Raw genomic sequence first — 22512 nt, forward strand, 5'->3', positions numbered from 1 at the left:
TGTATCCATGGGTTGACCCAGGACGGAATATGCCATCATAAATTAGATCTTCATTAATGTAAATAGGCAACAACAGGGAGGCAAAAATGAGCAAACAGTTAAAGAATTCCCTTATCCCTAGAAGGTAGACATGATGCAATTTCCATATAAAAAAACAAGAGCTCCCGAAAAAAACCTGGCACTGCCAACAGCCCAGCAAAGGCAGTGAATACACGCGTAAAAGTGTTTCCAGCAAAGCGTCCTGAGTCCTGCTTTAGACGATTAGCTCATCCAGTTAAGGACATGCCGAGCTGGAGTCGATCGCATTCTTCGGGCTGAGCGTAATCGTTCACAAAACCGCTCGGAGTGTTCGCCAGACGCGTGCCGCTAAAACCCATGCCAAGCGACTTAGTAGACGCATTAAGTGTGTCCTGTCGGCCGATTCGTTGCAAGGGTTCCGTCAGAAGATTAGCAGTGTTAAATATCGTAAGTGACCAAAACTCTGGAATGAGAGATTGTGAGATAAACGTAAGAATGTTTAAATTAATGGAGACTCGCTTTCTTTAGTTGCCAACAGGCGTTTTGGATCATGGGCGGCAGTACAGTGATAGCGTGAAACTGGTTTGTTTTTTGGCCTTGCAGTATATAGTGCAAGTTACATTCCAGTCAAATGTGCAAAACGTTTATGACAAAGAAGAGGACAAAATCCCTTTTCAGATGCAACTCTTACACTGACTTTTATTGTTCCTTTAATTACTGTTTTTCTTTTTACAATCACACATTTACAAGCCCACTGCAAACTTGAACATGTCCCTTTCTTTTCTACACAAACTAATTTAATGCTATTCTGACATTCTTCAACCTTCTGCAATTTAATCTTTCTATTCACATGCTTATCTTTCTTTAATAACAATGCTCACTGGCTTTTCACCAGTGCACAGAGCATTCGTGCTTCATTCATTCAAGACAACAAAAAGCCAGCAGCTAGATTGGCTGCTGGTGAATTGTAGTGCACGGTACTGAAGCCCATTTCCTCCTACACAACATGACTCAACGTTTCTGTCAATTCTTGCACTAACGTAGCTAGAGCCCTCATACAACATCCAAGTTCCTAGTCAGTGATCAGAGACCGAGGAGTTCCAGTGAACACCTCTGCTTAGACAAAAATATACATGCCATGGTCCAGCCTGCTTATGCAGGTAGGATTCCACAAATAAAGCTCTATGCAAGATGCTACACTGAAAAAAAAAAAAAAATTCATTTCTTGTTTTGGGTGGGAAGTCAGCTTTCTTAACAAAAAGCCAACATGGCTCAGTTTCAATTTTACATGAGTAAAATTATATACCACATATTGATCTGTTGACAGTGCCAATTACAATAATTTCACCGTGATTTCTTTTGGTTTTTGAAAAGAGAAAAAAAATCCTATTGGATCAACGGTGTAAAACAATTATTTGACCATTATAGGTCATATATAACCAAAGTGGTTGGGTTGATGAAACAGTCTGATAGGAATGTACTGAACTAAGACTCTTCCAGCAGAGCTGTGCATTAGACTTCTACAAACCACTGGATGTTTCTGATTTATCAGATTTCTGATTTTTCTTAGTGAGTGTTCTTCCCTTTTTGCTTTTCTTGTGTATCTTAAATTTTCCAGATAAAAGCTAAACAGTGCTGTTTCAATGAAAAGAGCTACAGTAAAGTTTTGATTGGTGTATATAAAAAAGTAAAATTAATTACAAACAAAATCAATAATAAAACAGCACAATACCAAATGAAACAGTAAACAGGGATAGGTATGCGATCTCTTGCTCGCCCTCACAACAGTCACTGAGTAAATGTGTGTGTGTGTGTGTGCGCGCGCGCGAGCGTGCGAGTGAGTGAGAGAAAAGCCCTGGAACCAATCCACTGAGACCTGCATGGTCCATCTCAGGAATACTGCCTCTCATTGGTACAGATTTGTTCCCTGTGGGATGGGTTAGAGTTGGGGGCTGGGCGGGGTAGTAATATAGCTGCCATTTAGGACAGTAACACAAAACACTGCTGCAGAACCAGTTCTCACACACATAAATACAAGTCCACTGGGCGAGGCCTCATCGCCTCCCTGCAGTGTGTGTAGTCCTGGTAGAATCTTCAAGTCCTCTACACCATGGTCTCCTTCCTCTTGCCCAAGGAGCACAGTGCACGCTTGTCTTTTTTGGATTTACGAGGTGAGGTGGAAGAGGAAGACGAGCAGGAGGACGAGGTGGAGGAGGTAGACAGGGTGGAGGTGACTGAGGGCGTGGGGCTAGGAGGCTGTTCGCTCCGTGGTGAGCTGGGGGCCGAGGCAGCGCTCTGAGGCTGGTTCTCGTCAGTCTCCTCCATGTGGATGATGGTGGATGCTGTGGAGGAGCGGCGCTTGGAGCTGGCGTCAGTGGGGGCCTCACTCTGGTAGACTGACATGGCAGTACGCAAGCAGTTCAGCCACTGCTGCTTATGGAAGACGTCGTTGACCTGCAGCGTGTGCGACTGGCCCTGTGCTGTGTCCTGGAAGCGCACGCGGAAGATGTTCTTGGCTATAAGAGGATCAGGGGGAAAAAAAGACGCATATTGCGTTAAAAAATAAACACTTCAATCAAACAAACAAAGAAAGCAAAGAGGCATTAAAAAAAAATATTTAAATTAATAAAAATAACATTCCATAAAAAAAACACACCTGACTTTTTAATCTGTAATCTTGTTTTGTACCGTTACATAACCAAGTGACACATGGGAACTACGGAGGGCTCACCCCTCTTGCATCTGAGTGGAGCGGTAAGAAGGTGTGCTCGGGGGCCAGAGGGCCCAGCCTCACCTCGGTCAGCCGTGCTGAAAGCACCCCTGAAGGAGCCGCCCATGCGCACGTCGCCATCCTGCAGGTCGTCCACAACCAGGTCTTGCACGGGGATGGGCTGCCGGTACACCTGGAAACAGGGGCGTTCGTTGCGTGTCACAGGCCTCGTCAGGACCAGGACCTCGGTGAACAGGAACACGTGCAGTTTCTGAAGAGCGGGACAGAAAGGTTAGTGAGGCGCCAAAGACCGCTGGGTGGACAGTCTATATGCTTGGTCACAGAGAACTCTGCTCATCACCCCACAAGTCTTTAAAGGACCACTACTGCCAATCTTAAGAGTTCAAAGCCAGTTATTTCAAGGCTGCCTTCTTTCGAAAGTGTCAGAGAGCGTTCTCATCAAGAAGCTCTGGGTGACTCACCGTGCCACTCTTGTTGCGTAGTTCACCATGGCACAGCAGACTCTTGCACTGCTCTATGCGTGGGTCTCTCTGCCTGTCATCCAGATACTCAAGCTTATCGATGTAGTACTGACACTCCGACTCCCCTTTCTTCATGTTAATATCAGACAGCACACCCTGAATGATGCTCACCTGCAAGCATACAATTCCATTTTTTAAATAAAGCCTCATTCCCTTGTGTGGCTGCAGTTCATTGTTTTCTGTTTGGCTGTCTGTCTCGCCCTCTCTGTGCTTCTCTATCTACTCACAGCTTGCTCGAGGCTGGCGGTGTCTGGGTGCTCTGGCGGCGTGTGTCGTAGGACCTCTCGGAGCAGGAGCGGGTATTTGACCAGACGGGAGCGGGGGATGTCCAGAAAGCTCCACAGGTCCAGCTTCCTGCTGAATGGCGACTCCAGACAGCGCTGCAGGAAGTCCTGGACCCGCGGGTCCTGTTTCTTCTGGTCCAACAGGGCCTTGGCTGCCAGCTGATTGCTGCAGTACGCCCGGTAGGCGTTCAGCCTGGGCAGCTGGAGGGGCAGGGGAAGTCAGATAAACTTCACCCCTTTTGGTGCTACTTCAAACATAATGAGAGGAAGGAGAGTGACCATACAACACTTACCCAGTTGACCACGATTTGGCCGATCTCTCCCACTGTGCCATCAGGGCCTGTAGCCTTAGCCAGCTGAGCCAACAGATCTAAAAGGAAACAGAGGGGAGAGTGGGTGTTAGGGTCCCTGCATATGGCAGACATACAGACACAGACACACAATGTGGTGGTGTTATATTCAAACGTTTTCGCTAAATTCTGTGAATGCTATATTCCATAAATTTAAATGTTCACCTTCATGGAGTGGGATGTAAGCGTCCAGATCTCCAAAGATGGCTGTGAGCTCCTCTTCGGACATGATTGACAATTTCAGCATAGGGTCGTGGTATGCCTGTGAAAAAAGAACCCATACATTAGTTCTTAACAGTCCACTGTAACGTTCCTTAAACAAGACTCAGGCTGTAGGAGAGCACAGCCAATATGTTACACAACGTCTGGATTCTGGCTTTCAGAAGTGCTAGTCGTAATGAGTACCAACCTTGCGGGCAAGCTGGAGGTCCTCAATCAGGTCCTGCTCTCCTCGAGACAGCTCAAAAATTGCCTGCATACATATAAACAAAACTAGGCGTTATCTTGACATTAGTAATAAAAAGGTTAACAACCCTAAAAAGACCAATGCAAGAAATGCTTCTAATAGATCAGTTTGAATGAATTAAATTTTTTGCCCTCCTCCCTCAGCCACACTCTTTGCTGCAATGTCTGGCCTGAAAGGGTCAGACTGGTACGTGACGCTAGCAATTCCATGTAAACTAGGAACGTCTGGCCTGAGACATGAAAAACTCAATCCTCCGTTCCACTCCTCCGAGCCAGAGTATGTGCCAAATAAACATAGCTAGGCCCAGAAAAAGCAAGAGAGAAAGGGGAGGAACAGAAAAGCTTCCAAGCCTGTTGGGTTTAATAAGTGTGATTCAGTACAGTCAGGCTGGGAGGTGAAAGGGGGGTTAGGGATTTACTCGTATGGACTGCTCTGCCTGCTTTCTGTGGCTACACTCACCTCCTGCCTCTTGATCTCCTTGGTGGAGAAGGTTCCCTTCTGGTGCACATCCAGGGTCTCAGACCAGAGTGTGCTGTTGCGGCGTTTGGGCGGGGTGGGCGCCGCCGCCTTGCTGCAGGCCTTCTGCTGGAGCACGTTCGGGGACCGCCCGTCGCCACGGAACGATGCCTGCAGGGTCTGGCCAAAGCGACGGACGGCCCCATTCTTCACGGGGGAGATGAGGTTCGCCAGCGAGGTGACTCGGCCCAAGGGCCGCACGCGCTTAGTACTGGGTTCCTGCACAAGATCGAGGAGAGAGAGAGAGAGAGAGAGAGGTGGGGAACAAACAATGGGTGAATCTGGATTAGTTTTGACTTCATTAATTGCTTCTTGACACAATCAGAGTGGGGCTGGTAAACAAAGGACAGAGCCTGAAGGCTGACTAAGAAGACCACAACCAGTCACAGGAAACATTTTTCCTTCAGATCGCATGGCCATCATTCAGATGCCTGGCAGTGGCTCAGACCAGAGGAGTGGGTGAGCTGTAGGAGGGGGTGAACTGTAGGGGTGGACCTGAGGTCAGACTGGCTGGCGTTTCATGAGCTGCAGACATCCAGGCAGAAGCCGGGGTCCCCAAAGGCAGCAGCTGTTGGGCGCATCACGTGAGGAAGACCCATCAACATGCACTGAGGGGGAGGAGCACAAAGGGCCCTTTCTGACTTCAGCCCTAGAGATCAGGGGGTCTGCAGTCATCTGTGGAATGCGCAAGACTCCACTCTCAGCTGTCCCATGTGCACACAGCATTCAGTGAAGTGCTCTAACTACAGGAAAGAGACACACCAACTCCCCGCTGTCTTGTTTAAGTCACTTTAAACAGAGACTGGGCTCTGTAGATGATGTATGAGTGTTCCGTGTGTGAGAGAGGGGACACCAGTGAGTCAGGAGGTGGGAGAGACCCTGGTCTGGTAAACAAGCAGCACTTAAATCCCCCCCCTCCCCCTCCCCCTCCACAATGCTCTTCCATCCTTCCTCCTTCCCTCCCTTTCGAGTAAGGTAGATGGCCTCGTGTTGGGACAGGCCCTGCAGGTCTTATCGCGTGAGAGGGAGAACACCTGAACCTCTCAGCGGGGGTTGGGTACGGGTGGGCGGTGGCTTTACAGCCCAACACCCATAACACACCTGGGACTTGAGCCAACCTCAACAAATCAGAGCGTGCTGGGGGATGAGGGACAGGGAGGGGGGAATCAAAGCAAAGTAGACCTGAAGACCCGAAGAAATGACTTCACACTTTTAGTCCCAGTGGGATTACTTTACACTGTAACCACAGTCCTAACACACTCCAGGGCTTGAAGGGAGGGGAGGGGAGGGGTAAGAAGATCGAAAAAAATCTTTAAAGTCCAATGACTTTATGGCCATGTGTATACTCCAATGACTTTATGGCCATGTGTATACTCTGTTTGAAATGCACTATTAAATTGTGGCCACTTGGCTTGCTTACCAGAGCAGTATGAGAGACTGTGTCCAGCTTGCTTCAATGAGACTGATGAACAGTTTCACTATTCAGGCTCAGAGTAGTACAAACAGCTATAGAGCAGATCCACTAGTTTACATTACATGGAACCGCGATTGAGGTCCACCTGTACTTGGCTGTCCAGGGACCACAAGACCACTCGGAGTTCTAATGGATCAGGCGAAGAATGGCCACCTCATACTGATATTCCTCTGCTGTCTGGCCAGCAAACACAGCAGACTACATTTGAACCTTCACTGGTGGTCCCCACAAACCACCCACAATAAAAGAAACAAAAGAACAAAACCAAGACTGTCACGAGTAACATGGCTGGCTGAAAGTGTGATTTCGAAGTCGCTTAGTAAATTAAAATTAGATGATTGAGATTTTAACAAACTGATGAGATCAGTGGCTTTAAATAAACCTTGGCAAGGCTTCAGCCACCGACTGCATTTTTTCCTGTCATTTTAGACTGCTATGTAATAATAAAATGAATACTCTCACTCAAATGTATATTATTTTGTGTAAAGAGCACCAAACAGGCTGCCTGATAGGAACAACTATTTCTGGCTCTGCTGACTATGACAGAGCTCCCAGGAGAGATGGAGCTGCAAGGCCCCAGGCCCTGGAAGCCCCCTACCTGATAGTAGTTTACACTACTGTTGTCCAGACTGGTGGTAAAGGGGGTGGGGAATCTTCCTTGTCCCTATCTAGTCCCCTGCTGACAGACCATGGATTTGCAATGCAAAATTCTGATCAAAAAGGAGGTCATTTTTGATAAACACTGTTTAAAATAAATAAATAAATAAAATGCTGAAGCAGAAGACAGGCCCATAGAACTATTACTATATGTAACTATTACTTAATAAATGTTCAAAATGTTCCAAAATTTCTCAACACATTCACTATTCTTTCTGACTTCTCATTCAGAAATTCACTTTTCCACCTCTTCTGTCTTAACACTTCCGAATCAGGGTAACTCAAACCGCAAATGGGAAGTAGAGCCCAAAGCACCGAAGTAGTGCTTTCTCTAGATCCCCTTTCCTGGCAGCAGTACTGCACTTCCCCACACTTGGGCCATGGACTTCTGCACTCGCACACAGACGTGGAGCTGCTGGAAAGCTTTGAGCCTGGCATGTGCTCCCCGAGGGCACCCTGTCCGCCGCAGACCTGCTTTAGCTGCTATGCAGGTCCGTGGCCGGGCAATCTAACTACCTGCTCAGGCGTATCCAGTTTGGCACAGAAAAGCATCAAAACAGCAATACTCTTAGACTTCTCATGACCAGCCAGTCAGAATCACCTAAAACTGGGACCACAGGTAGAGGACCTTTGTCCCCTTTTGGATGGACTCCCACACACACACCTTAAAGAAACACACCTGTGTAGCACTTACACCTTTCAGAGGACAATACTCAGATAAGACTAGGGCAAGGTTCTGACTAGCCGATAACATCCTGTGAAGAAACGTCTAAGACGGTCCTGTTGTACAGAACAGGAAAGGTGAAAATCCACAAACCAGCTGAAGCTGTACAATACCAGCTTTAACATTCTTAAGCTTACCTCAAGTTCTTTGCAAGCCTGGTTCTGGTAGTCTATCTTCTGTAGAGTCCGTTTGATAGGCACCACACCAGGTTCATCGTAAGCCACCATTTCTTTCAATAAAATCCACTGGTATGTTTCTGCTATTTCCAAGAGTTAGAAATAATCCACTTATTCTTCAAAAAAGCTCTAGGAGGGGGTAAAAAAAAAAAAAAAAAGTCTTTGCCCCTCTAATTCTATTTTGTCTGCCTCGGCGGCACTGCCTCACTACTACACACCAGCACGCTCATATTCAGCATGCGCTGACAACCTCTTACTTTGTTCTGTAGATGTGGGAGGAACACAAAAGTCATATAGATATTCTAAGAAGGAGGGGACTAAATTATAAACCCCACCCAGAGGTGGGGTAAGCAAAACGACCTGAAATGGGCAGGAGGTTAGCTAAGAAACACCAAGACACTCTTGCGTCTACTATACATACAGGAATGAATAGGAATTTAATACAAGATGATGTCTAGCAGTTCACTGAGTAGTTTGGAAAATTAGTAGTTTAGAGAGAATTCATATAAATTAAGGGCTTGAAGCTAAAAAGACAGCTAAAACTACCTTTTAGGTTGAGATCTGATAGTGTGGTTTTACATTAAACCTTCCATTTAAAGGATAACTGTTTATAATTGCTGCTACTCAGTTTTGACTTAAAGTAACATCACCACACCCTCCAATATACATACAAGTCCATTTAGCATGCTTTCTGTCATTCAAATCAAAACTACTGTTCTGTGACCTTTTTTCAGCAATTCATGGTTAGAACACAAAGTCAACAGGTTCTACAACTCTCAAACAAATAGCTAATAGGTTTTTCCATTTTGTCCTTATTGCTAAAACATGAGCAGTGATGAAGGTTAATGTAAAGGAGTGAAAATGGGACTTGACCTGGAGAAGTGGATTGGGACAGGGGTTTCTGTCAGGGGATTGGAAAGTACAAAGGGCAGGCATGTGTTTACTCAAATTTGCCTAATGAAGGAGTCGTTATCACCCTCTCATCAGGCTGGGGATGGGGGAGTGATAATAGAAATACCAATCAACGTTTGTATGTGTAAGGACTGACACACACACAGACTTACCCCCCTGACCCCTCAAGTAAACCATGCACCCACCCCTCTCACTGGTCTCTGTGTACTGATTAAAGGGAGGGAGGGTGGGAGGCGTCTGGTCCAAAGGTAACAATAGGTTTCACAGTACAGAAGTGAGAAACCGAATGCAGCCACACCAAAAAAAAAAAGAACCCCTTTTGCAAAAAACATTTCCCTCAATCTAGACTCTGCACACAATACTGCACAACTGGTTCATCTACATTTGTATGGAGGACAAAAATGACCCCTGAGGTGTGCTGCACCCACTGCAAGCTGGGACAAACTAACCTAAAAATCTCTGGGGCATTTCGTGCAGTTTTCCCACACAGTGAGAAACAGGAATCTCAGCTGTGCAAATGGACCAGTGCACTGTGTATGTACATGTAGGCTAAGTGTAAAATGGTGTAAATAAGGCTTGTGAGTGTGCTCTAAGCAAATGGAGGACAGTAGTTGAGCAGCTCTTTGCTCACCCGCTGTGTCAATAGTGAAGTGTGACAGTGCACACCGGGGAAGAGGGCGGCGGATTTGTGCTGGGATCCCAACGGGAGCAGCCATTACATCCTCCCCATCAAAGAATACTTCATCCTGCTCCCACTCATTAAGTTTCCCACTCATTCATTTCTCATTAAGTGCCTGGTTAAAGTGGAGCCTGCATGCTAGGTGAAACAGTGGGGCTGACGAGAGAAACAAGTCAGCCACAGAGCAGCACAGCCTCCGCACTTCACTCATCACTCATGGAAAGGCTGCGTCCTGTTTTGACAAGGGGTGTGGCAGCCATCTTGCCTAGCAGACATGGCTGAACCTGCACACTCTCTCACTTTGAGCCTCTTGCAGGGTAACACCTAGACACCTGGGACAGCTGGAGAAATGGTTGTGAAACAGCAATGACAACCATGCACACCTCCCAACTCCCACACATATGGGCATTTGAGTCACTGCAGTCGTGCTTGCCTGGGACGAGGTCAGCCACTGGTTATGTTCGGAGCTGAACATCATTTGGAAATTAATTAAAGGTCCTTCATCTCATCCTGACAACACTGCCGATGGTGGGATTACACAGCAGGCTGACTGCTGCCCTCTGCTGTAACATGAGGTACTCTAGACCAGAGGGACGTCATATAGGACTGTTACTTTTGAAGGAAATCCCGGCCGCCCCCCATAATGACATCATATCACAAGTATTGCAACCACAGACCAGATTTCACCACAGACCTTCGAACACATCTGATTCATAACATGACTGATCCAATTACTGGTATTACGCTAATATGATCAATTTCTTCACAACAGACATATACTCCGCAAAAAAGAATGAGTAATCATCCATCTACAGTGACCACGCATTATTTTAGAACATAATGATCAACTTACAGATAAATATGACTCCGTGTATGGGCAAACTGGAAGGGGCACAAAGCAATTGGCAAAGGTGGAAGGACACCAGACAAATCTGGACAGTGTATATGACCACAATGTAAATTGCTTATTTCATTAAAAAACAAAAAATTCTCTCATTAAACTGTTATTGTGATGTCCATTGTCAGCCAGAGGAGGATGGGCTCCCCCTTTGAGTCTCGGTTCCTCTCAAGGTTTCTTCCTCATGCTCTAGGGAATTTTTTCATGCTACTTAGTCCCTTGGCGTGCCCACTGGGGGCTTGGACTTGGACATTTGTAAAGCTGCTTTGTGACCACATCTGTTGTAAAAAGCACTGTATAAATAAATTTTGAATTTTGACATTGCAGTCGCTTGTTCACCCATCATGGGAAGACTTGGACACAGCGCTTCGTGTTTGACCTCCTCTTTCACATTTTGTCTGCCTGGTCCTCTCTCAACCCCCCAGGCTGCCTCAGCCACCTTGTTTTCAGCCTTGTTCAGCCCCACCCAGAGCAGAACCAAGGCTGGTCAAGATTATACACAATTCTTGTCTACAACATTTCATTGTAAATACTGAAAGTGAAAACACACTGAACACACCTTGTAAGTGGGAAGACGGCCGGATTAAGTGCTAAACTCTATGACGCGCTTCACTATACAGGCATTACAACATCAAGAAGAGAGGTAGTTCTAAATAAAGATTTACATGCAAACAGCAGTACAAAAACTGGCTTGCCTGCTATGACAATTCAGAATTGTAAACACAATTAACAGTGATAAGTCATTGTTTCTGTGCTGATGTGCACTTATGTGAAAACTTTAATTTGTCAAGATGATAAACACAGAATTGATCAGAACACACTATTCAATGGGCATATGTTTCTTTTTTTTCTGTAAAAATGTAAGCCTAAGTGTGGGTGCCAGTAGTCTTCTGACACCGATAACCATCATTTTGTCTGGGTCTGAAACCTGTGCACCTGCATGAGTGCAGGTGTGTGTGGAGGATGTTTAAAGTCTGATATATAACCAGGTTTTTAAAGAATTACCACTCATCACAAACCGTGTTAGCAATGATGATCAATTTACTCATTCTTGCTGACCCTTAAAATTAAGCAGGAGGAAGCAATACTATAAAAGTGGCAGGAACACCTGATGATGGCCCCTCCCACAGCACTCTTATGAGGCTTTGTACACATATGTGTCTGTGTGTGTCAGCATGTTTGAGCAAGGGGTGGAAGATGGGGTCCAGAATACAGTCCCCTTAATCTTGAGTGGTTTAAATATTCACACAGTCAATTGTGCTCTTCAGATTTGGTGGACAGATTACTTGGTGGATAGTGATTTAATAAAGCTGTATTTTTGCCAGCTCCCCAGAGACAATATTAAATCACTCTAAATTGATACATTAAATCTAGCCCACACTGGATCACTGCAAGACAAAATAGACTGGCTCTAAGAAACTTGAGCTGGAGGAATAAGGAGTTGGTTTCAGATTACATGTATAGTTAATAAAGTAGACGCTAAACATTACAAAAAATTGACTTGACTGAAAACAGTGTAGCATGCAAGGACAATGCAACAAAATAGGGTTCTCTTTTCACTGTCTGTCTGAGGGATTAATTTGGGTGTGCTGACAGCAGTCTATTCCAAAACTGCCACAATAGTTACTGTTGCTATAACTAAAGTATAAGGAAACTCACCATCCCACGCCAATGTACTGGGACGGGATGGGTGGGGAGGCCCTTCTTTATAAGAAGGTATGAGCATGAAACCTTCCCATTCATTACAGTATCATTTTGAATGGTCCAAAAATGGTCCAAAATATTTACAAACAAATGGCTTCACATAAATCATATACGATTTACATTTCTGAGAGATGACGGTACAAATTAAGTTTGGAAAGTCCAGAGATTCAATTCTAGAAGTGTATAGCTGCCTTGCCTTGGTTGGTGCAACAAACAAGCGCACTGCTACACAAACGAGTGTTAAGATGATCTTAACAGAGAAAGAACTTAAAGCAGTGCTTGCGCTACAATGTCTTTACAGTCTAGGATGCTTTTGGGAGACGGGATTGTTTTTCCCCTCCTTGCTGATCATTTTTCAGGAGCAGGCTAATTATAGCATAAAGCCAGATACTCTTGATCCAATTTGTTGATTTGTGTCCGGTGCGTGCACTTTGGACTTTAAGCCAAAAAAGCTGGTTCAGGGTGAAGCTCTTATTCTGAACACAAATAACCCTTTCACTTTAGGTTAGCGCCACTTTACTGTTCCACTCACCTTAAAATCAAAGCTGCACAGACTGACTGCATCATCTTCCTTCTCTCGACGCTTCCGTTTCTGTGAACAGGTACAAGGTCATTACAATTCAATAAACAGACATAGACACACAATATTCAAACAAGCTATCTTAGAGAAAACAAGCTTTTCTTACGCCATTTTCCCAATATGCACATTTTCTGGACAACCATGCTTCTAGAACCAAACAGGACAAGACTATAATCCTCACTCAATATATCCCTCATTTGCTGCTTTGGACTCAGTAGCCTGAAGGCTGGGTGTCTACTCAATGCACACATTGTTGTGGTGTACAATTGCCCCAAAGGAGGGCCCATCCACATCAAGAAGAGAATTATTACCGCCAGGAGGTTTCAGCATCTAAGTGCATGATTGTGTGCATTACATGATTGTGTGTGTGTGTGGGTGTATTTTCTGAGACTTGGCAGTTAAAAGTGTAACCTTCAAATTGGCCCACTATAACAAGTCACTCCACAAGACTGGTAACATGAGACTGGCCAGGATGGTTTAAAGTGGTGGCCCAATTACAGCTTTACACATTTACAAAGCTGACAAAACCTCATCCTCAACTTCTGAAGACAAACAAGTGGAGGAGAAGAGGCCAATCCCACCATATTTGCCCGAGGCCCAAAAACGTGATATTACCCATTTGTGAGTACCTCATTAACACTAAGCCTTAAGTGGAGAACAGAGTTAGTAGACCACAGCTGAGACAGTGATGCCAAGGACACAGTGTTGAGCATTTCACAGAGTAAAAGGTTTAGGTCTTTATAAATAGTTTTTAAAAGTGTATTGTTCCATATTCTATTACTGTCAGAAAATCAGATATTCAGAGAACATTTTAGGTTAAACTGCCCATCTTAAACATTGAAGTAAGTGGCTAGGACAGGACACTGATATGGCTTTAAAACTATTCCACACTCAGTCTTCATTTGCTATGGCTATTTATTGTTAAGTGGACTATGAATGGACTGATGAGATGAAGATAATCCCATTTTGAAACAAAGGCTTAGTGGATAGTTATGATAAATTAGAATACAAATAAGCAAGCAATCTGAAATGTGCCAAAAAAAAGAAAAAAAAAAGAAACAAGTAGTGAACGTTTGTGTTGAGTGAGAGATATTGAAAAAAAAAGTCAATAATTTTAAAAGCATCTGCTTAAGTGAATCATGAATTTTAAACGTTTACTGCAACAATACCAGCAAAAAGGGTTTGTGCATATTCCTAATGTTTAGCTAGCCATTAGTTCCAAATTAATTTTACCATCCCTAAGCCAATTGAACCCTAACAAATTTATTCTTACAAACTTCAAAGAGGGGGGGAAAAATAAAAAATAAAGATTGTAACAAACTTATTTCAAACAATAGCACAACCTACAGGACCTGTTTAAGAGGAGGGACACCCTCACTCTCACCCCACCCGCCTGGGACTGGTCCCTCCTTCTGTTTATCGCCATGGCCTGGAGGATTCAAATGGAAACAGCTGCACAGGGGGTTCTGTGGCCTGAATATACAGCACGCCTGATGGACATTTTCACAGGATTGCCACAGAAAGCAAATCTGTTGTATACTTTCCCTGTGCTGGATGAATTAAGCATTTGTTTCTATCTCGATTTACCACTCAACTGAGTTTGATAGGAAATTACCACATTGGGAGTTGGCAGTTCTCAGCACAAGCACTTATTTATGTTATCTAGAGACACTAGAATAAACTGCGCAAAATACTCTACCAATTTCTTTTTTTTAAATAAATGTGAACATTTATCTTGCCTTACTTAGGGAATGGGATACAAAAATAATCTGGTTTCCTGGGTGCTTTTGTCGTCAGACCAAAATACTAAGGGCACACAGTTAACAGAACAAAAACATAGCCCGTTGATAAAAACAGCACCACATCATACATGGAACTGAAAATGTCCAAAAACTATGCTCTGAAAAATGTATGTGTTACATACAGACACTAATGGAAAATCCTCTTGTAATTACCCTTAGACTGAAGTTTCATGTGCATTTTGGCATGGGTCAGGAAATCCAACACATACTCTCAGCATTACAGAAGCTCAAAGACCATCTTTCATGCATATTGTCAAAGGAAATTGGCGAATATGCTTGCTAAATGAATTATTATCCCTGAAGCTCCCCAATCTGCCTTAACTTATGGCCTATGGAAGAGTTCCCACATCAAAGAGTCTTCCTGTTATTCACCTTTGAAGAGATTGCTGCGAAGACATAAAAAGGGCGAGCCAGTGGTGGGGGAAAAGTTACATACACATCTTTTACCTCAACAAGTTCTTGAAGGTGAAATAATGAAGCTTCAGTTGGACATTTAATGAGTCCCATGTGATGAGCTAATGTGTATAAGCATTCTAGAAAACAGAGTCCTGGATTTCAAAGCAATCATTTTGGCACAGGATGAAGCAGCCCCCCCGCCCTGCACCTCCTCTCTCCCTCTTCCCCTCCCTCTCTCCTCGGATGAATGATGGATAGAGTTTCACTTGGCCTTCACAGAATGTGGAATGCCCAGAGTCTTTTTATTCCATTTACAATCTAGCCTCCTGCTCTCTGGTCTCAATCAGAAACCAGTTTACCTTTACTTCAAATGGCACTTAACTGCTCCAGGAGGAATGGGAGCTATGTTAATTCTATTATGCTGCGGAGAAGGCAGGGAGCACTGTGGGAAAAAGAAGTCTAGAGGCATCAGAGAATCAGCTCTTTATCTGCATCAGCTGGGACAGAGTCACGCAATGGCATTAGAGCTCATAAGAAAGGATTAGTCTGGCCTGCTGATGTCATCACTCTGGGACAGAACTTTTGTCTAGTGAAAAACTAAACCTGATGTAAAGCGGTCATGTTTTAAATAAACACCGGCGACCTTTTAGTCTCACTTGTTGGATACTTTTAACTTGGCTTGCAAAGAATATAAAATATGGATACCATTTTTTCAATATTGTTTTACTTTTGGATATAATGCCTCAAGCAGTTGTGAAGTCCTGTTTGATCTTATATCCAAGAATGCTGATCTCTGGGCAGGAATAATGGCCTTGTCTTCCAACCAATCCAATGCTGGCCAGTCAGGGTTGTGTGTCTGTGCGTGTGGTTGCGGATAGAACTCGGAACTCCTTCATGTGCATTCAGCTGTCCAGTGATGTGAGAGTTGCTAGCTTCATATGTCTTGCAGGAAGCATGTGTTTGCCCTCAAGCTTCCAACTTGGAAGTTATAGCATGATAAAGGAAGATCCAAATAGGATGGTGGATTTGGCAACAACAGAACACAGCAAGGGTCTTTAACAGGATTCCATAATCGTACTATACCCTAATGTGTGTCTGAAAGAACATTTTAACAATAGTGTCGGACAGATACAGACACTTAGAACTGGTATGATATGGCTACGTTTCAGAGTATTTTTACTCTTGATATTTATAGACACCACTTAAAAGTTGACTTTACTTGTTTTCTTCGTTTGGTTTACAATACCTGATGCAGTAATCCTTCTCTCATTTCAACTTTAGAATCATTTTTTGTTCCTTTTGTCAATCTTACAACAATGAGCAAAATGCCTACAAGTCATGTATGACAACCAGCTGGTGATAATTCCTATGTTAAAAAAAGCATGTTTGCCACTTGCTATTGCTGCGCAACAAACAAAATGCATGTCAATACAACTGCAACAACACAGAGAGAGAACTTTAGATTAATAAGTCCTTGGGACATTTGGGAATGTCCAACTCTTGTGCTTAACGAATACCTATCAGTCCAAGATCAGTAGCAAGTGTGATCAAATGACCCATAAAGAACAGTTCTGTTAATGGGCACTTTTTGCAGACTTTTGCAGCATTAGGGCCTAAATAAGAACTTTAAACAAAATATATATCAAGACAAATTTACATTTAAAAAAAAGATATCTCTAATTTAACAACTTTGAGATCAAATCAGTGCCTGCACGTTCAACAGAAAACAGGTAAGGTTTAGACTATGACCTCCAAGGGAAAGGCAACACAAGAGTAAAACATTAAATCCTGAAGCTAACAGAATACCACAGAAGAGGTAGAGTGAGAATGACCAGAGCATTGCTGTCACATGTGACTAAGGCTAAAATGTAAAACAGGAAGAAAACTTTCCCCCACAAGACATACCACACACTCGCATAGACAAACACGTGCAGACACACACACACACACACACACACACACACACACAGACACACACGGATCTTGTTTGTGTCACATGAGAGGAAGAGGAAGTTTTGACAGGTACTCTTTGCGCAAAAACTCAAACACACTCCCTGGCATGATTCAAGGTCTCTTGTTTTTGTCCATAGTGGGAAAGGGGCACGGGTCGCTTTACAAACACATCAGCCGTACTGCACTTTAATCCTCCACCAAGGTCTTGTGCTTAAATAGCATGCATGATACAGTCCCGAGAATTCCTATTCTTAGGATCTTACTACAATGCATTTGAATGTGCCTAAGAGACAGGGAGGCATAAATGATGGTGAACTCACCAAGCTGAAGTCCCATTGGGGACCTGGTGTTCGAAATGTGAAAGAACTTCCTCTTCTCAAAGGAGGCCTACAGAGGGGAGATGGTGAGAAAACATTAAATCATGAAAGAACAAAACATTAGTTAGTCACAGATCAAAGGAGGAATATATCAGTTCAAACAAAACAAAAGGAATCACAACTCAAAGGGTTATTTCCAGGCTGAGAGTGCTTCAACCAACAGAGACCAACAATCATTTCTGATGCATCCACACGTTTAAATCATGACCCCAACCTCGCAGCAAATCCTAACACCTAGCTAGACTGTTTGGGGATCAAACATATACCATCAGCATACATACCATACACAGAGCCTGGTGTAGCACCGTGTCCCCCGACGCTGCATGTTCAGCCGCACAGCACAAAGGCAGAGAGAGAGAGAGGGAGGAAGAGACCCGAGACACACACTGAGCTGTCGACCACTAGCCCTTACATCAAGGCCTGTCTTAAAAAGCTTAATCTTTCCTTTTGCTTGTGCACTCTATATCTGGAACATTTACAAGACCCAGTGTACTACCTCGTGTCTCAGCCCCGCTCTCTCTCTCCCTCTTTCTCCATTTCCAGAGTCCCACAAAAGCACTGCTCTCTTTATTTGAGAGCTGGTAACAACTGTGCCTGTGGGGTCATGTTTACACAGATAACAAGAGTCCTTTTACAGACACACAGGTGAGGCCGCCTTTCAAGGAATTCTCGCATTCATCAGCTTATCTGCAGTGTGAAGCTGACACGGATGAAGTAATCGCTCAAAGTCCAACAAACTGATTAGTTCAGGAGTTATATTCTTCAAGGCTTTCGAAGACATATGCTTAGAGGAGCCTTGGGGGAGAAAACATCTCCCACCAATCTCATGCCATTCTTGTCCTCGTCATTCTGGGCACGACTGCTGAAGGTGCCTGGGCCCCTCTGGGCTGGTACGCCTTGCCTCTGGTCAGCTGCTCTTCGTTCCCCTCATACCCTCCACCATGCTCATCTGCTCACTGTTATAGTCCCCCGGAAATGTTTGGAGGTGGCATGGAGGGAATTGAAGGAATCACCAGCATTTAGTGTGGTGTGTGAGGAGTCTGTGGCCTCTTACGTGGTCTATATATGTATGCCTGGGAGTAGATCATTAAAAGGAAAGTAAAGCAGAACAATATTGTATGACGCAGCACCTACTCAGTTTCAGATACAGGGCTAACATTACCACTAGTAAACTTGCCCTTCACTTGAGGGTGCTTTGTTAAGCACCAAAGCAACATATCATTTGACACCGATTGGAAATAACATACCTTATTATTTTTGTGCATTTTATTAATAAATATGTAGCATATTAACTTCCAACACACTGTTAGACAATAATGGTAAAAGGCAGTTAGTTCAGAAAGATCAAATGCATGCCCATGAGGCGACACCAAGATTATGCAGAACGAACAGGAGTGTTTGTGTATAATGAAACGCTTGAATGATGAAGAGCTTTTGGTTTAATACCCTCCCCATACCTAAAACATAACATTTTAATATGGTGATTCTGTTACTGTGTGCGTGTGTGTAGGCACTGAGGTATGATGCAAGACATCTGAGAACTGAAAAACAGGTGGGATGTGCAGGGTGGTGAATAAGGGGCCTCCTTTGCAGTTCCAGGAAGAGGGAGTACAGTGGGTGGTCTCCAGTAAGACTGAAGTGAAGGTCTATCTGGTCAGCTGAAGCCCCTCACAAACAACCTCCGCACCATTCCATCAATCCTTGCAATGGAATGCAACTTGCTGAACCTTGTTTCTATGAAAAGATGCAATCATGTGTGGCTAAGAAGGGTGTGACCTAGGGATCACGTTAACATAATAATTTACCCTTAGGTAGCGCTGACCCATCTGAATGCATCAGGCATCTGCCAAAAAGAATATGATACAGGTAAGAGTACTCAAAACATTCAAATGGTAGAGGGGGATTATGGCTGGGAGAAAATTCAACTTGACGTCAGAATTCAGCCATCTTGTCAAACCAACTAGTAATATAAGTCTGAGCTTTTTGTGTGTGTATGTGTGTGTGTTCGGGGTGGGGGGCAAATGCTCAAGTCTTCTCAGGAAACAATACCAGTTTGACAGTGGAATGAAAGGCATGGACCCCGTGAACAACCAGGGCCAGAGACATGCAGGTGAGTACATCAGACCCCCTCATGACCACACAAGAGCCCCAGACCATTTTTGACACACTCCAACCTACAAGCTGCCACAAGATCCAGACAGTTAGAGAGTGAGCTGTCCTATAAACAATGCCTGTGTAACACTAGATAGTGCCAAACAACACCCCTCTTTTGATTACTCTTTTATAAAGTGAAGAGCTCAGATGTTTGTCAGAGTGAGCTCAGTGTGTGGGAATGCTTCCTTCCCAGCATTCCAAGTATGCTTGTTCTTACATCAATGATGACATCAGTGTCATAGTGATATACTGTTTTAGTGATATGATGGCATGTAAGGGCCTTGCTCAGGGGCCCAAGAGTGGCAACTTGACCATGGAGAGTCTTCCGATAATAAGTCAAGTATCTTAACCACTGAGCTACCACTGCCCCCATTTAGTAAAAGTAAAGTAACTAACATCCAGTAGAGAAGGGGTTAACAAAACCAAGGTCATGGGCTTGTTTCCCAGGTAGCAAACATGCATATGAAAATGCATAAATATTCAGTTCTGTAAGTTGATATGAATAAAAGTGTCTGCCAAATACCATTTATATCAATTTCTCCCCTCAGTAAACAGATAAATAATACTTTCCTCATACAGTCCCAATTGGACAAGCATCACAGAATTCCCAGTTCCATGCACAAGATTTTTTTCCCCCCCTGGATAGAACATGTCTCTTTAGGGTTGTTTTTATGTCATGAAATGATAGACTATGCCTAAATTAAAATATATGATACATGTTCCAAATTGCTGTGATTCCGGTGGTTTTATATATGCATTTAAACATATTTGGTTAGCAGAAGTGCAGTGAATCTTTTTCTCCAAGGTGTGAGTCAGAAGGTTTAAAGTAGCAGAAAGCATTGCATTAGCCATCACTAACATCTTTCAGTGAAAAACCTCAACCATGTATTTGAGGGAATCAGTTCCTGACAGCTCTGAGGACAAGCCAAGTGGGGGTCCTTAGTCAAGAGAAATTCTGATTGCTGTGGACATAATGCATTGTCTGTTACTCTTTATTCTGATCAATATTTTATATTTATATTTTTATATTTAACACCTGTAATGGACCAGAGGCATTTACAAGAAAAGCATCACATTCACATAAATCCAGCTCAGTGTTGTGCTGTCTGACAGATCTAATGGTTTATGAATTTACATTTCAAATGTCTGAAATAACATCCACAGGAGGGTGTTAAGATGTATAAATAAAATCCTGGATGATCAAAGCAGAATTTAATAGGAATTCAATGACCATTTTTAAAAGAAGTGGAAAAGACTTGTGATGCAGAGGTCACAGAGGGAATGGAGCTTGCTAAAAGGACAAAAGCACCAGAGACAAGAGGAATCTGAAAGCCTACACCAACATAAACTCATCATGTATTCTACCTTATAAAAGGAACACTTTTGAGTTCTCTGTGGCCCTGTAAGACCTGTTGGAGATTTGCTAAAATGTTTTGGCCTGTACTACGCATGCCTCTGCTTTGAAAATTTAAATTATTAGAACCCCATACTTGAGAGAAGGATATTACAGTTGTCTTAGCCTGGAGAGGTATGAACGTATTGCTGAAAAAGATATGGTTGGTTTTGACAAAATTATACATTCACAAAAGCCCAGCCCTTCCATCTTATAAACATTTCCAGAAAATGTTCTTTGTAGTAGGTCAGCGAGTTCTCGTAATAGGATACTTTGATTTGTTTGCCAACTTAATACAAAGGTATTTTCTTCTGAACTGATTTCGCTCTCATAAGACGTAGAGGGGCTGGAGGGCGCAAAGACGGAGAGGAAGAGAGGCAATTCACTCATGAGTATGAACACAGGGCCATCATGCGGTGTAAAAAAAAAATGTCCACCCTTTGCATAAAGTGATGCCAAATACTCCTAGAGATCAATCCTACTGTCTGGAAGAACTTGATTAGGTGGAGCAGGTTTAATTTAGGATTAATGTAATTAGCGTATATAGAACATGGTGCTGGTGACAATATAAGTTCAGTTCTCAGGAAATGCATGTACCATCATACTAAAAAAAAAAGCCATGTAGCTTAGCTAGCTAAGTGATACGCGCGCCTGTCAAATGCCTTAATGTTAGCATCACTATATCAGAGCTGTGTTGGTACTATATTTACGCAGGCCTGTAGATATCAAGGACCGAACCTGGGCATCTTTGACAGAACCCATATGGCTAGTTAATAAAAGTAATCATTTGAATGAATCAGACTTTTTATACAACACTGTCCTGTACCCTAGTTAACGCTTCACTGCAAAGACTAGCTAACGTTAGCTAGCTAACTACCTAGTTTAATTACTCTCTCGGTTTTAAACAAATCAGGTTAACTAACTAGTTAGGTTAACTAACCTAGTTAACTATCATGTAATCTTGGTAATTTCAAAGTATTATTAAAAGGTGCAATAGCTGCTGCCCGCATACCTTTTATCGTGTTAGCTAGCTAGCAAGCCATCTAACGCTAACTTAATCGGATTTGCATCCTTGTTTGTGAGCGTTAGGTTGCTAACATTTACATTTACATAAACGTAACCATAAATGCTAACCATAAGAACAGCTAACCGGATACCTGCAAGCAAATCACAAATGTAGCCAACCTAGCTACCGTGTATAATGTGTACATTCTCGATCATGTAAGCTGTATAAATTCAGGGGCAAGTTGCTAGGGCTGCACAAGAGAGAACATATGGCTAGCTAGCCACCCAAAGGCTTGATAGCCTCCGCGGCCTCCTCACCGTTTCGTGGCGTTACTCCCGGGCGGTGACTCCGCGCTAACATAGTTTTTCTTGTGACTGGCTTTTCTTTTCGGCCTCTCATTTGTAGACTCTGGAAACGCACGTTGTGGCTCATCGGGTTCTTCCATTGAAAGCATTGATCGAAAGAATGGCGTAAACGAAGGGGCCGTAAACTGTCTAGCTAGCTAGGTAGCTAACTTGCTAGCTGGTATTGTCAAATCTAATATTTACGAAATGAAAAATAGGGGAAGTGGAGAAGTTCAAACGGATGAGGGCAGATGTTTGAATATGGCGGAAACTTGAATTGTGACCAATAAGAAAGACATATGTATTGGTTGCTAGGCTACGGATTAGCATGGGTGGCGCTTCGTGAAGGTCACACGGTGAAGTACAATCATAAAATGCGCTACTGTGGAACTTGACC

The 22512-nt window shown here is 43.5% G+C and overlaps 1 protein-coding gene across 3 annotated transcripts; it reads right to left on the reverse strand.

Moving 5' to 3' along the window:
• Window positions 1-689: 689 nt before the first annotated feature.
• On the reverse strand, window positions 690-22357 carry net1 (neuroepithelial cell transforming 1). Of its 3 annotated transcripts, none has more exons than XM_027020272.2 (11): window positions 22089-22357; window positions 17162-17228; window positions 12643-12702; window positions 4830-5105; window positions 4314-4376; window positions 4070-4166; window positions 3848-3924; window positions 3498-3755; window positions 3211-3381; window positions 2813-2999; window positions 690-2534 (listed from the first exon to the last, which is right to left on the reverse strand). In XM_027020272.2, exons 1-11 carry the CDS (start codon window positions 22223-22225, stop codon window positions 2122-2124), a joined length of 1806 nt encoding a protein of 601 aa, XP_026876073.1. In that variant the 5' UTR covers window positions 22226-22357; the 3' UTR covers window positions 690-2121. The 3 variants fall into 3 exon arrangements, with proteins under 3 accessions (XP_026876073.1, XP_026876074.1, XP_026876075.1); XM_027020273.2 differs by lacking the exon at window positions 22089-22357 and adding an exon at window positions 17500-18135 and having other exon boundaries at window positions 2122-2534; XM_027020274.2 differs by lacking the exons at window positions 12643-12702; window positions 17162-17228; window positions 22089-22357 and adding an exon at window positions 7879-8172 and having other exon boundaries at window positions 2122-2534.
• Between the last annotated feature and the right edge of the window lie 155 nt (window positions 22358-22512).

Source organism: Electrophorus electricus, chromosome 7, assembly GCF_013358815.1.
Source record: "Electrophorus electricus isolate fEleEle1 chromosome 7, fEleEle1.pri, whole genome shotgun sequence".
Lineage (NCBI taxonomy): Eukaryota > Metazoa > Chordata > Actinopteri > Gymnotiformes > Gymnotidae > Electrophorus > Electrophorus electricus.